The sequence below is a fragment of the Mus caroli genome, unplaced genomic scaffold (assembly GCF_978045245.1).
Source record: "Mus caroli unplaced genomic scaffold, Mus_caroli_1 scaffold_13, whole genome shotgun sequence".
Classification (NCBI taxonomy): domain Eukaryota; kingdom Metazoa; phylum Chordata; class Mammalia; order Rodentia; family Muridae; genus Mus; species Mus caroli.
In genome coordinates, this window is record NW_028227268.1 from 118,167,334 (window position 1) to 118,180,055 (window position 12,722).

Here is a 12,722-nt window from a genome sequence, read left to right on the forward strand (position 1 = left end):
GTTCACTAGACCAGCAGGTGCTCTCAAGTGTGGGGCCACTGCCCCAGCCCTGCACGCTTCAGATTTGATTTAGTTCCTTCCCTCTGTTCAGCACGGCTCACTTCAGGTTGGCTGCACCTTAAAGGCACACCCACCCATCCTTAACCCAACCCTTAGTAACTGCACCTGCGCTATTTCTTGTGCATCAATAAAATTTGTATTTATTGAAGAGTTACTGAATGCCAGATGCTATTTAAGCTCCTATCGTGAAATGCTGCCCACAGTCACATGGGTGTGCGGACTGGTACCACTTTTAGTTTACAAATGAAGAAACCCGAGGCACAGATTGCTCAAGAACAATGCCCCAGTCCCTATGGCTAGTGGATGCAGCCAAAGTCCACATAGGTTGCTCTGGACCGTTCACAGTTGTTACCGTGACTCTGCCTCTTCCCTAGCTGGTCCATCCACCCACCATCCCTGGGCCCAGGTCTAGTCCTATCTTGTCACAAGACTTCCTTCTTGTCATAGGGCTCAGGGATTGGTCTACCTAAGTTGGGATCCCAGGTCATCACTCTGCGTTCTCTGAATTGGAATGTTCCCCTCCCTCAGACAGGGACAGCCAACAGTGCCTCCAAAATGATTAACATGAGAATGAAGTGGAACAACGCAGAGCGAATGCCAGGCACCACTGCTCACGTAATTGGTGCCAAATATGTAATATTCTTGCACTAGGAATCTCAAGCAATGCCGAGCAGTGGTGGCGCACGCCTTTAATCCCAGCACTTGGGAAGCAGAGGCAGACAGATTTCTGAGTTCTAGGCCAGCCTGGTCTACAAAGTGAGTTCCAGGATAGCCAGGGCTACACAGAGAAACCTTGACTCAAAAAACAAAAGAAAAGAAAAGGAATCTCAAGCAAGAGGTGTGGCATTTTGTCTTCAGGTGATCCAGATTAAATTGAGTAGCTAGCAAGAGGGTTCAGAGATGACTCAGAGGTTAAGAGCACTTCCTGCTCTTCCAGAGGACCTGAGTTCAGTTTAGCAACTCACAGACACTTGTAACTTTTTGAAATCTAATCCTTTCCTCTGTCCTCCGTAGGCACCACATACATACATACATGTGGCATAAATATACAAACATGACAAGGTCTCACCATGTAGCCTTGGCTGTCCTGGAACTCACTCTGTAGGCCAGGCTGGCCTCAAAAGCTCAGAGATCCACCTGCCTCTGCCCCGAAAGTACGGGGATTAAAGACTTATTATGGCACCACACCTGGTTTCAAATAAATCCTCCAAAAAAGAAAATACATAATAAGGGTCAGCAGGATGGTTCAGTGAATAAAGATGCTGCTACCTGGCTGGCGATGCAGTGCTGGCAACCTGAGTTCACCTGCCAGCACCTACAGAAAAGGGGAAGGAGAGTGTCAACCCCACAAAGTTGTCCTCTGATCTCTACATGTGTGTCATGGCACACAAACACACACACACATATTATAATAAATTTTCAAGTATATAATAGGGCTGTTTCGATGTCTCAGCAGGCAAGAGTGCCTGCCACCCAGTGACCTGAGCCTGCCCCCCAGGACGTACACAATGGAAAGAGAAAATCAACATCTACAAGTATTCCTCTGACCTCCATACACACACTAACACACATACATATACACACAATAGATGGTTTTGAAACGCTTAAAAAGAAAATAGATAATGCTTTTTAAAGATTTATTTATTTATTTTATGTAAGTACACTGTAGCTGTCTTCAGACACACCAGAAGAGGGCGTCAGATCTCATTACGGATGGTTGTGAGCCACCATGTGGTTGCTGGGAATTGAACTCAGGACCTCTGGAAGAGCAATCAGTGCTCTTAACCTCTGAGCCATCTCTCCAGCCCTAGATAATGCTTTTATTAATATAGCATTGTAAACTGGACCCCTTTACGGTAAAAGTATTTCTGATGCAGTTTGGATAGCAAAGCAACCTCTGCTCACCGCCTCCCTCCCTCTGACCTCTCACCTGCTGAGTGCACGCTCCACCTCTGGGCGTGGCCCCAGCTCCCTCAGAGCTCCGTTCTTGACTTATTTTCACTGAATCATCAGTTGTAGAACTTCCTGAAATACTGCATTTCTTGAACATCCTTTGTTTTGTTAGATGGGAAAGGGTGCCTGTAGACACAGGGAGGAAAGTAGTTAGGCTTTTCAGGATTCTTGCCTCGGAGGTTGTAGAATCATGAAGTCAGGCTTCAGACAGTATTTGGTCCAGGTTCCTGCAGCCTAGTGAGGGCTTTGGTTTTTACTGTCATCTGGCCTGGGCGGTGACATCAATTTCACAGCCATATCACCCTGAAAACACCAGAGTTAGGGTGGTTAGTGCTTGATTGGAGAGTTTGGGGTTGAGGGAAGAGGATGTATGTCCTTGTGTGTCTTGCTCTATGAAGTTTTTTTGTTTTATTTTCTGTTTTTTGTTGGTTTTTTGTTTTTGTGGGGTTTTTTGTCAGATATTTTCTTTATTTACATTTCAAATGTTACCCCTTTCCTGATTTCCCCTCCAAAAATCCCTTCCCCTCCCCCCTTCCCCTACTCACCAACCCACCCACTCCCATTCCCAGTCCTGGCATTTCCCTATACTGGAACACAGAATCTTCACAAGACCAAGGGCCTCTCCTCCCCATTGATGACTGACTAGGCCATCCTCTGCTACATGTGCAGCTAGAGCCATGAGTCCCACCATGTGTTTTCTTTGGTTGGTGTTTTAGTCTCTGGGCGCTCTGGGGGTACTGGTTAGTTCATATTGTTCCTCCTATGGGGCTCCTTGGGTTTTGTTTTGGGTTTTTTTGTTTGTTTGGTTGGTTTGGTTTGGTTTGGTTTTTTATGCTATTCTGTAGAGCTCGATCTAAATTGCCCTTGCTTCCCACGTTTGGGGCTTAGCTCCTGCACACCTGCAAGCTCATGCTTCTGTTTGGAAACACATCTGTCCTTCTCTGACGCTCAGCCAGCCAAGCTTCTTCCCTTCAAGCCACAGTGGCATTTCCCCGCCTCCTCGGTTGTTTTTATTTGGCATACAAGCAGCCAACTCCCACACCCATATGGGGACACAGCTGAGGTTCATCATGAAAAAGGACAGAGAGCCTTCAGAGAGAAAATGTGGAGTGAGCCCTGACCTGTGAAGCAGTGGATTAGACCACATGACTGAACACTCACCACTCACAGGCCTTGCACCTGACATGGTACCTGGTGCTCTGTCTGTCTGCCCCAGGGCCACTGGCCTCCTAACTTTAAATTCAATGGCTCCATTGCCTCCTCTTCACGCACATGTTCCCACTGACCACTCTTCATACCCAGGACCAGAGATTCTTTTTTTCCTTACTCCATCAAAACAGTGAATTCCTGACTTTTGGCTTTTCGAGACAGGGTTTCTCTGTGTAGCCCTGGCTGTCCTGGAACTCACTCTGTAGACCAGGTTGGCCTCGAACTCAGAAATCCACCTGCCTCTGCCTCCCAAGTGCTGGGACTAAAGGCATGCGCCACCACGCCTGGCTAATTCCTGGCTCTCTTAAATTTCCTATCACTGAGATCCTATTCCTGAGCTAGGATCAGTAAACAACTCAGTGCTGAGCCAAGCCTAAATCCAGAGAAAAAAAATGAGAAAACGATCTGATGTTTGCTTGAAATGTTGAAAATGGATACATATAGCTAGCTCAGTGGTAGAAGGCATGTACTTGATCCAGAGACAGACAGACAGACAGGCAGACAGACTTTTGGGTGAGACAGGGCTTTGTAGCCCAGGCTGGCCTTACACTACCTTGTTCTACCTCCCAATACTGGGATTACAGATATGTGTACCACACCCAGTTTTTTTCAGTGCTGGGTACGGAGCACACAATTCAGCTGCAAGACAAGCAGTCCACTGATTGGCCTATATTCCCAATCTCTTTCAGGTATGTGTGTGTGTGTGTGTGTGTGTGTGTGTGTGTTTAAAATTACAATGCTCATCTAGTATGTCTTTCAGTGTGTGTGCCCATGTGTGTGAAGGCTTGAATGTGGAGGTCAGGGGACAGTATGCAACAACCAGTTCTCTATTTCTGCCATGTGAGCCCCAGTGATCAAACTCAAATCACTAGGCTTGGTGGCATGTCCCTTTCTCTGCTGACCCATCACACTGGTCCTTGGGACCTCCTTCAGAAGGCTTGGGGGAGAGGCTCTGTGATCAGAAGTCCTGCAAAGTCCGTAGGAATTCTTTGGTAAGGTGGTGCCTCATTATGTAGCCCATGATAGCATGGAACTCCCTATGTTACAGACTGGCTTCAAACTCACAGAGAGCCTCTCCCTACAGTGTGCCGGGGCTAAAGGTGTGCACCACCGTGCCTTTCGAGCAAAAGCTCTAGGTGTTTGGGATCAGACACCTTTGTGTTGTGTTTATCTGCAGCGTGAGAGCCTTCAGAACAGACTTCATTCTAATCAGTGCACTGCACTCTACACTCTAACCTGACCAAACTCCACTGCTCAGGCAGGTTCCCCCGAAGGAGACAAACAACCTGCCTGCAAAGTGTAATCAGGCGAATGGACTCAAACGTCAGCATCTTATTGAAGGCAAGGTGCTGCCATGAATATCCTAATTCTTTCCATGAAATAAGTCTCCGAAACCCCCGGCACGCAAAGCATCGACGTGAGCATCTGGGGGCGGAGCCCAACACCACATAACTGAGCGAAAGACCTTGAGCCCTTAAGCGCTATGACCTAGACACACTCAGCTGTATTTTTAGCCTCCAGGACGATGTTTCCATCATCTGTGCTGGGCTTTTAGCTTCAGAGAGAAGGTGGGGGTAGGGAAGGCCAGAGGGCTGCTTCTTTCTCAAGGCAGCCCAATGGGTAGGAGCTCACAGGCTGAGTCATTATACACAGGGTCACTTTCACAAGTGTGCTACGTATGTAGTGAAAAAGATCAGAGTGCTTGGACAAGCCAGGCTACCATTTAATGCTCTGCTGTCAACATCTTAAAATTCTTCTGTTTTTTGTTTTGTTTTGCCCTTGAACATCCAACAATCCCCCCTAACTTAGCCTCCCCAGTGCAGGTGTGAGCCATAAGGCCAGGCTTGAAATTCTTAATAAGTCTGAACACAGGACCCTATATTTTCTTTGTGTGTGTGTGTTGTGGGGGTGGATAGTCTTTAGAGACAGGGTTTCCTGTGTAGCCCTGGCTGTCTTGGAAGTCCCTCTGTAGACCAGGCTGGCCTCAGACTCACAGATATCACCTGCTTCCTGAGTTCTGGGACTAAAGGTATATGCCACTATGCCCTGCTAGGACCCTGTATTTTCATTTCCTATGCAGCCATACAAACTGAAGAGCTTATTCTGATTGCATTAAGGGTGGAGAGTCTGATGAACAGTAGAGGCTGATACCAGATCTGCAGGGGCAACTTTCTATATAAGGGAGGAGGCACCGTCGTCTCAAGCTTATTTATCAGGAAGCCTGGATGCCCTGAGTTGGCCAAAAGAATCTTTTTTTTTTTTTTTGGATCTCCTGTGTGCCCCCTTCCTATTTTCTCCTCTGACACCCAAAGGAGATATAGAAAGAATCTAGTAGCCAGGTGTGGTGGTCACACCTTTAATACCAGCACTCAGGACGAAGAGGCAAGCAGATCTTTGGGTTGGAGGCCAGAGCAAGTCCCAGGACCACCAGGGATACACAGAGAAATCCTGTCTTGAAAAACAAAAAAAGAAAGAAAAAGAAAAAGAAAACAAAAGTCTATTAAAGTGTAGGTTAGTTAAAGTGCAGGGGATTGGTTCTGCTTCTCTCCAGCGTCCTGACTGATTGTTGCCGTGTTTGGGATGGAACCCAAGGACTCCCTTACCCTAGGCAAGTTTCTCTCCAGTGTTCCACAACTCTTTAGTGCTAGGGTTGGAGGTGGGACTCACTAGAGCGCTGGCCACACAGGCACAGAGAGAACATCTTCTTATTGGTGTCTCTGTAGTATCGTGGGTGTTTGAAATGCCCTCCATACACACACACACACACTCACACACGTCTGAGCTGTCCTCAGCACTGCCTATGTCCCTGTCTGTCTTTGTTTTGAGACAATGCCACGAAATCCATCTAGGCTGGCTTTGCACTTGAGTAGTTTGAGGGTGACCTTGAACTCTCTTGATTCTCCTGCCTCTACCTCCCAATCCTGAGATGACAGGCACCCACCTTGTTTCTTTGGTGTTGAGACCAGGCCTTTGTGCATGCTAAGTAAATAAATACTCTACTGAGCTATATCCCCATCCGATGTCTGACTATTCGTGGAGTGGGGCAAGGCTCACCCTACCTAGTGTCTACACCAATGTTAGCTGTTGGTTTTGATTGTCTTTGAAGGTAATGCTGCATTTGAGGGGGAGAGCCAAGAGTGTAGGGTATAGAGGTCACAGGTCTTCCTGGAGGAGCAAACAGGCTGGTGTTGAGTTGCTTTGCCTGAGGAGGCATGAACAAACACCCATTCACCCTAAATTTAGCTCCGACAGCAGACAAGAAAGACTCCTCCCGAACCCAGCTTTGTAACCAATGAATTTATGCAGTCTCACAACAGAAGCTGAGTGACTTAAAAGCAGGTGCATCACCAAAAAGCCCTATGGCCCTTAATAACAACCTCAGTGAAGCAGCCTTGTGGAGCACTGCCTTCGGTGGTGTCTCCCCATATCACAGGCCCCTGGGGTAGCCCCTTTATTGTTACCCTCAGACTTAACCATAATCGTATTGCTCTTTCCTTGTTGCAGCTGTGGGCCGAAGCTCTCTGCTCCGTAATGTCCGATGTTCATGGGTCATGTTAGGCCCTCAGTTAAAAAGGAAGAAAAAAGAAAAGAAAAGAAAAAAGTATATATATACAACAGTCCCACATGTGGAACCTGGAGGCTGAGTTCTCACTAGTAAGTGAAGGGTGTGTCCACTGGGTGGTGGGGGCGTCCACTCAGAAACACCTAGGGTTCTTGAATTCAGGAACAACAGGGAAAGCAAACGATTGAACAAGATTCTTCTTGCCACAGCTCTGGGTCGTGTGGGTGGAGAGGGACAGAAAGGCAGGCGCCTCGTGGGAGGTAGCTACGCCCTTGGGGCCCAGCTCTGGGAGCTGCCTTCTGAGTGTGGGAAGGCTGGGGAGAACACCGGCCCAGTGAGAGGGCGAGGGGCACAGGGCGCAGGGGTGGGTGTACCCCAGGCAGGCCAGAGTATCCCACGGGGCCAGGATCGCCCAGCCCTGCTCCGGGCACAGCGAGTAGGAACAGGAGGGCAGATGTTCCCGCCGCCGCCAAGCCTGGTGCAGGCCTGTACTTGCCAGCCCCGGACCAAGGACTTGAAAGCTCCCGGTGCACAGCCCAGACCTGTCCCGCCGGGCGTCACCGTAGCATTTTAAGCAAGAGCAATCGGAAAATCCCCGCTGCCTGGGGGTGTGAGGAGGAGTAAGGAGGCTCGAGATGCTGGGGGGTGGGGGGGCTGCCTCGCGGAGACCGAGAATTTAAGCCACCAGAACCCCAAGTCTCTCCTAATGAAGAGACACAGCGCTTGCCCCATTGAGTTGGGCACTTTTGTTGCTTCCGTGTCTTTGAACCTTGAGGTCTTTTATGGTTCCTATTTTGCTGATGGTTGAGCAAAATACATTGGTGGTATATATATATATATATATATATATATATATATATATATGCAAATACATATATAGTGTATCACCCATTTTATACTAATTAAAAATAATTTAACTGGGAGTGGGGACACACACCTTTAATCTAGCACTTGGGAGGCGTAGGCAGGAAGACCTCTGTGAGTGCGAGGACAGCCTGATCTACATAGTTCCAAGACTCAAAATAATAATAATAATAATTTAAAACTGGTGTGATGGCTCATTGGTAAAGACAATTGCCACCAAGGTTGAGGACCTGAGTTCCCAGAACCGACAGTGCAAGGAGAGCCGACTCCCACAAATGGTCCTCTGGTGTTACACATGCACCCATACACATACACACACAATAAAAAAAACATATATGTATGTACATATGCATTTATACATACATATACATTTTTCTTTGTTTCTGTTTTATAGCCCTGGCTGTTCTGAAACTCGCTTTATAGATCAGACTAGCCCTCCAACACCAAGACCTATCTGCCTCTGCCTCCCGATTAAAGGCTTGCGCCACGACTGCCCTGCTGTAAATAAATATTTTTAAAAGAATAAGTTGCGCTAGTTGACACGGATATGATAGGATTCTGCACAAGGCTCAGTATGCTGTCCCTTTGGTAGCTGCAGGACTCCACAAGGAGAAAGAACTCCACATTTACTGAGCCCCTACCGTGCGTGCGAGGTTTCCGAGCATTATCTCACTTTGTACAACCGCTTTGTGGAGCAGACGGTATCGACATACCACTGAGCAGAAGGGAGCCCCGTTTTCTTTAAGCCTGTATAAATTTATACAGATCTTACGAGTAACCAAGTGGGATACGAACCGGGTCTGGAGGACTCCAGAACACGCTTTGGCTAACCGCTACCACGAGCCTAGCAAGAGCAAGAGGTTTGTTCTGGCTACTACCGCAGTGATGGAACTCGCGCGTGGGTCACGACCTAGGTGAGGGTGAAACAGGGGTCACTGGGAGCCCGGCCGGTGTCAGCGCCGACAAACCTCAGCGTGGGGACTCAGAGGCAGGGCCCGTCCCGCCCTCACCTGCGGACTCCACACCTCGGGTGGCCTCACCTCGCCGGCTGTGGGGGCGGAGCCAGGTGGGGCGGGGGCCGGCTCCCGCGCGTGAGTGGCAGGCCGCGGGCAGAACGCGCATGCGCAGGCCGCCCGGCTCCGAATCCTAGCAGGCGTCAGGCAATCGGGGCGGTGCTGAGGAGGGCGGGGCGGCGCTGAGGAGGGCGGGCCGGGGCGGGCCGGGGCGGGCCGGGCGGCGGGGGCGGGGCGACGCTGAGCTCAGTCCTGCTCCCATGGCCGCCCCCGGCTCCCGGTGCTGCCCCCTCTGCCCCGGGCCGCGCCCGGGGGTCCCACACTGACGGCCCATGGCGCCGCCCGCCGCCCGTCTCGCGCTGCTCTCCGTCGCTGCGCTCACTCTGGCGGCCCGGCCCGCGCCCGGTCCTCGCCCCGGCCCCGGTGAGTGAGACCCCGGCCCCCCCACCCCGATTCCCCCTCACCCTCTCTCGCGCGTGGATCCCGGAGAACCCGATGCTTGGGCTTCTGTCCGGGCACGCGGCGTGGACGCGCCTGTCCCGCGTTACCAGGACTCTGCCCCGAGTGCGGGCTTCTAACTTTGCCGAACTCTGCTTTCCGACTTACGGAAGAGAAGGGGGTGCGTGACGGCTAAAGTCGCCCGTACGGAGTGCAGACTACTCTGAGTCCACCGCGGCGTCCGCCCGAGGTGGTGCTCTCGGCCAGGATGGAAGCTGGGATGGCAACTTAGTTCCCACACGCCCTTCCTTGCCTCGGAATCCTTTCCCAGTGGAAGGACAAGCAAGCATGAGGGTGTTGTCTGGCCCAGTTCAGATTCTTTGCAGGTTGTTGAGAGCTGATGAGCATAGGACATTGGTGAACCTGCCCCTGGGGTCTCCACCCTAAGTTGCCGATTGTGCTGTTGCGAAGGCAGGGTTTTACTAGTAAAAGAAAACTTAGAGTTGCTTTGTTTTCTTGACAGCTTGGATTTAGGGGAAAGGCTGAGATTTATTTTCTGTGTGATTTTGAGGCAAAGCTGCTTGAACCTGTTACTTGATCTGAAAAGGGGGGGGGTGGTAACTCACTCCCATGAGCAGTGTTGGTGAACATTAAATGATACACTGTAGGCAACTTGCTTAGAGTGTTCCACCATGTGTAGTCATTAAACGATTCAATAATACTTATTATAGTGCTTCCCAGTTCACTAAGGACTAGACACCTGGTTTACCCAGCGAATACTGAATTTCTTGCAGGTTGAATGCTGGCAAAAGGCAAAGCTGGGTTTTGGGAAGGCAGAATGAGGAGTTACCAACACACCAAACCTGAGACTCAGTAGAAGTGGTTTCTAGGTGATTGCTGCCTTCTATGGGACTTCTATAATGTGCTCTTTTCTACTGTTTGTAGTATGTGAACAGGGAGGGAGGGACGTTCCGAGAGCCAGGACGTGTCAACATAACTGTAACCTAGTAACTCCTTCCACTTTGTCATCTTTGTGTTCAGGATTTAATGTCCTCTATGGAGAGAGAGGTACGGGTGGGAGTGGACTGGCGCTCCTTCCTGGAAAGGGCACCGTGAGCCTATTCTGCCCACACTTGCAGGGAGGTAGCATCTGTTAGGCACCGACGCTTTGCTAGGTCAAATGCAACAGCTCTTGAGTAAAGTTGGTATGCTTTTATTTAGGAGTCCTGGGTAAGGACAAATTTATGGCTGTTGTGAAACAGTTTACTAAGTCACTCAAACTCTCCTCAGCGGGGTTCCTCAGCTTTCTGCAACATCAGTGCCTTTGTGATGTTTCCCCTCTGGTTCCAGAAGCAGTTTCAGAAACAAACCACATGGTTTTCAGCATCATATCCTGTCAAGAACCTAGCCACTAGTTTGTTAAATCCTTTCCAATTAAAAAAAAAAAGCTGTACACTGAGAATATGCCAAACTTACCATTTCATATTTTGTGATACTGTAATTTTCTCTAAAATTTTGTGGATGGAAAAAATTATTCCAATACTTATATTCTGCACAACTTTGTAATATTTAAATTACTGGTGGTTTGCATTTTTGAATGCTGACTTTATAAAAACAGTTAGCTCATTCCCCTTCAATGTTATTCTAATTATAGTGTGTAGTCAACCCCAAATGATCTCCAGTCTCTCTGTTCTTTTGTCATGCTTTCTCTTCTTTCACAACTGATAAGAAAGGCGTCAGAGGTTAGTGGTAGCCTTTTCTTGCCTCTCACCATCCTCCCCGACGTCTCATCTGGAATTTGTCCTATCAGGCAGTAATATGTGTTGTTAGAAAACCTGAGTTTGGTCACCTGTAATGCCTGCATACTCTATAGTAATTCTCTTAGCCCCATAGATGAATAATTTAAGTGTTTAAGATGCAGTAAATCCTCCTTTTCCCGCACCTTTTTTAGACCAGGCTGGCCTCGAACTCACAGAGATCTGCCTGCCTCTGCCTCCTGATCACTGGGGCTAAAGGGATCCACCAACCTCAACCAGCTTTCCCTTTATAAATCTCAAAGCAAAAAAGTATTGCATTTAGGCTCAGTACTGACCAAATTGGTGTGCTCAATATAGCTGTCAGTACACTTAGAGTTTAGAATAGGTGGACCAAAAGCAAAACGATGAAAACAAAGCTACAGCTTCAGAATCTGCATATTGGGAATTTTTGGTAGTAAGCAGTGTACCTTCTCTAGTTTAGAATCTAAAACTTTAAAGGATTTATTCGGTGGGGCAGTATGGCGATGAGTACTTAATGGGGTGAGTGTGGAGATCAGAGTGGTTTGGTAATCAATTCTCCCTATCTACCTTGTCAGTCCCTGAGATTAAAAGATTGTCAAGCTTAATAAAAACACCTCTAACATCAGAGTCATCTTGATGGCCCCTAGGTTTGAATTTTGGAGCCTGGAACTCTACCTGAGGCTGTAGACCAGCGCTTCTCAACCTTGCTCACGCTCCGACAATTCAATAAAGTTCCTCATGTTGTGGTGACAACCCCCCCTCCCCCCATAAAATTATTTCATTGCTCCTTAACAACCGTAATTTTGCTACTGTTATGAATCATAATGTAAAGATCTGCATTTTCTGACGGCCGTAAGTAACCCCTGTGAAAGGGGTATTTGACCCCCAAAGGAACCGAGACCCACAGATTGAGAAGGAGAACCACTGCTCTCGACCGAGGCAGAACAGTAAACGCTTTAGGCTTTGTGGCCCGGAGACTGCAGCAAGGGCAGGTTCTCGCCTCTGGCAGTGCACGCAAAAGTGGTCATAGACAAAATGGATAGGCATTGCTGGTTCTGTTTAACGGTTTAGGTTTGGGGGTTTTTCCAAGACAGAGTCTCACTGTCTTCCATTGTTGTTATTCACTACATAGACCACACTGGCCTCAGATTCAAAGAGATCTGCCTGCCTCTGCCTCCCAAGGGCTGGAGCAATATCACCATACCTGGCTTCATTGTTGTATTTTAATACAACTCTTTGGACACTGAAATTTGAAGTTTTCTGTCATTTTTACATGTCACAATATCTTGTCCTTTTTAATTTTTTATAATTAAGAACCCAGTCTGAATTTGGTTTCTGGGTCGTGATTGGCTCACAGACTGCACTTATGCTAATCTTGCTCTAAGTCATGTGAACCGACTTTTAAGCGCTTACTGATCTGGAAAAAGCAACACAGTAGGTTGATTTTACTGAATGAACAGACTTTTTACCATTTACTGTGAATTAACCTTTAGATACGTATGAGAGTCAGGCACAGTGATGATACAGTTGTGCTCCAGCTATTTGGAAAGCTGAGATGAGAGAACAGTTTGAGGCCAGCAGCCTGCCTGTGCAGTGTAACCAATAGGTGAGGAGAAAGCATGTAAATGTTGTGTTTCACCATGATTTCTTTTGTTTTGTTTTGTTTTGTTTTGTTGTTTTGTTTCGAGACAGGGTTTCTCTTTGTAGCCCTGGCTGTCCTGGAACTCACTTTGTAGACCAGGCTGGCTTTGAACTCAGAAATCTGCCTGCCTCTGCCTCCCGGGTGCTGGGATTAAAGGCTAGCGCACCACGCCCTGCTTCACCATGATTTCTAAAAAGATACAG

The 12,722-nt window shown here is 48.3% G+C and overlaps 1 protein-coding gene across 2 annotated transcripts in view; it reads left to right on the top strand.

Moving 5' to 3' along the window:
* The first annotated feature begins 8,886 nt into the window (after positions 1-8,886).
* The window catches only part of Kremen1 (kringle containing transmembrane protein 1), a 69,033-nt gene continuing 65,197 nt past the window's right edge, over positions 8,887-12,722 (top strand). The window contains exon 1 of one of the 2 annotated variants that reach the window (XM_029484045.2): positions 8,887-9,084. In XM_029484045.2, the coding sequence (XP_029339905.1) occupies positions 8,994-9,084 (91 nt within the window). In that variant the 5' untranslated portion in view covers positions 8,887-8,993. The remainder of the gene's footprint in view (positions 9,085-12,722) is intronic. The other variant, XM_021178235.3, reaches the window with a different exon arrangement.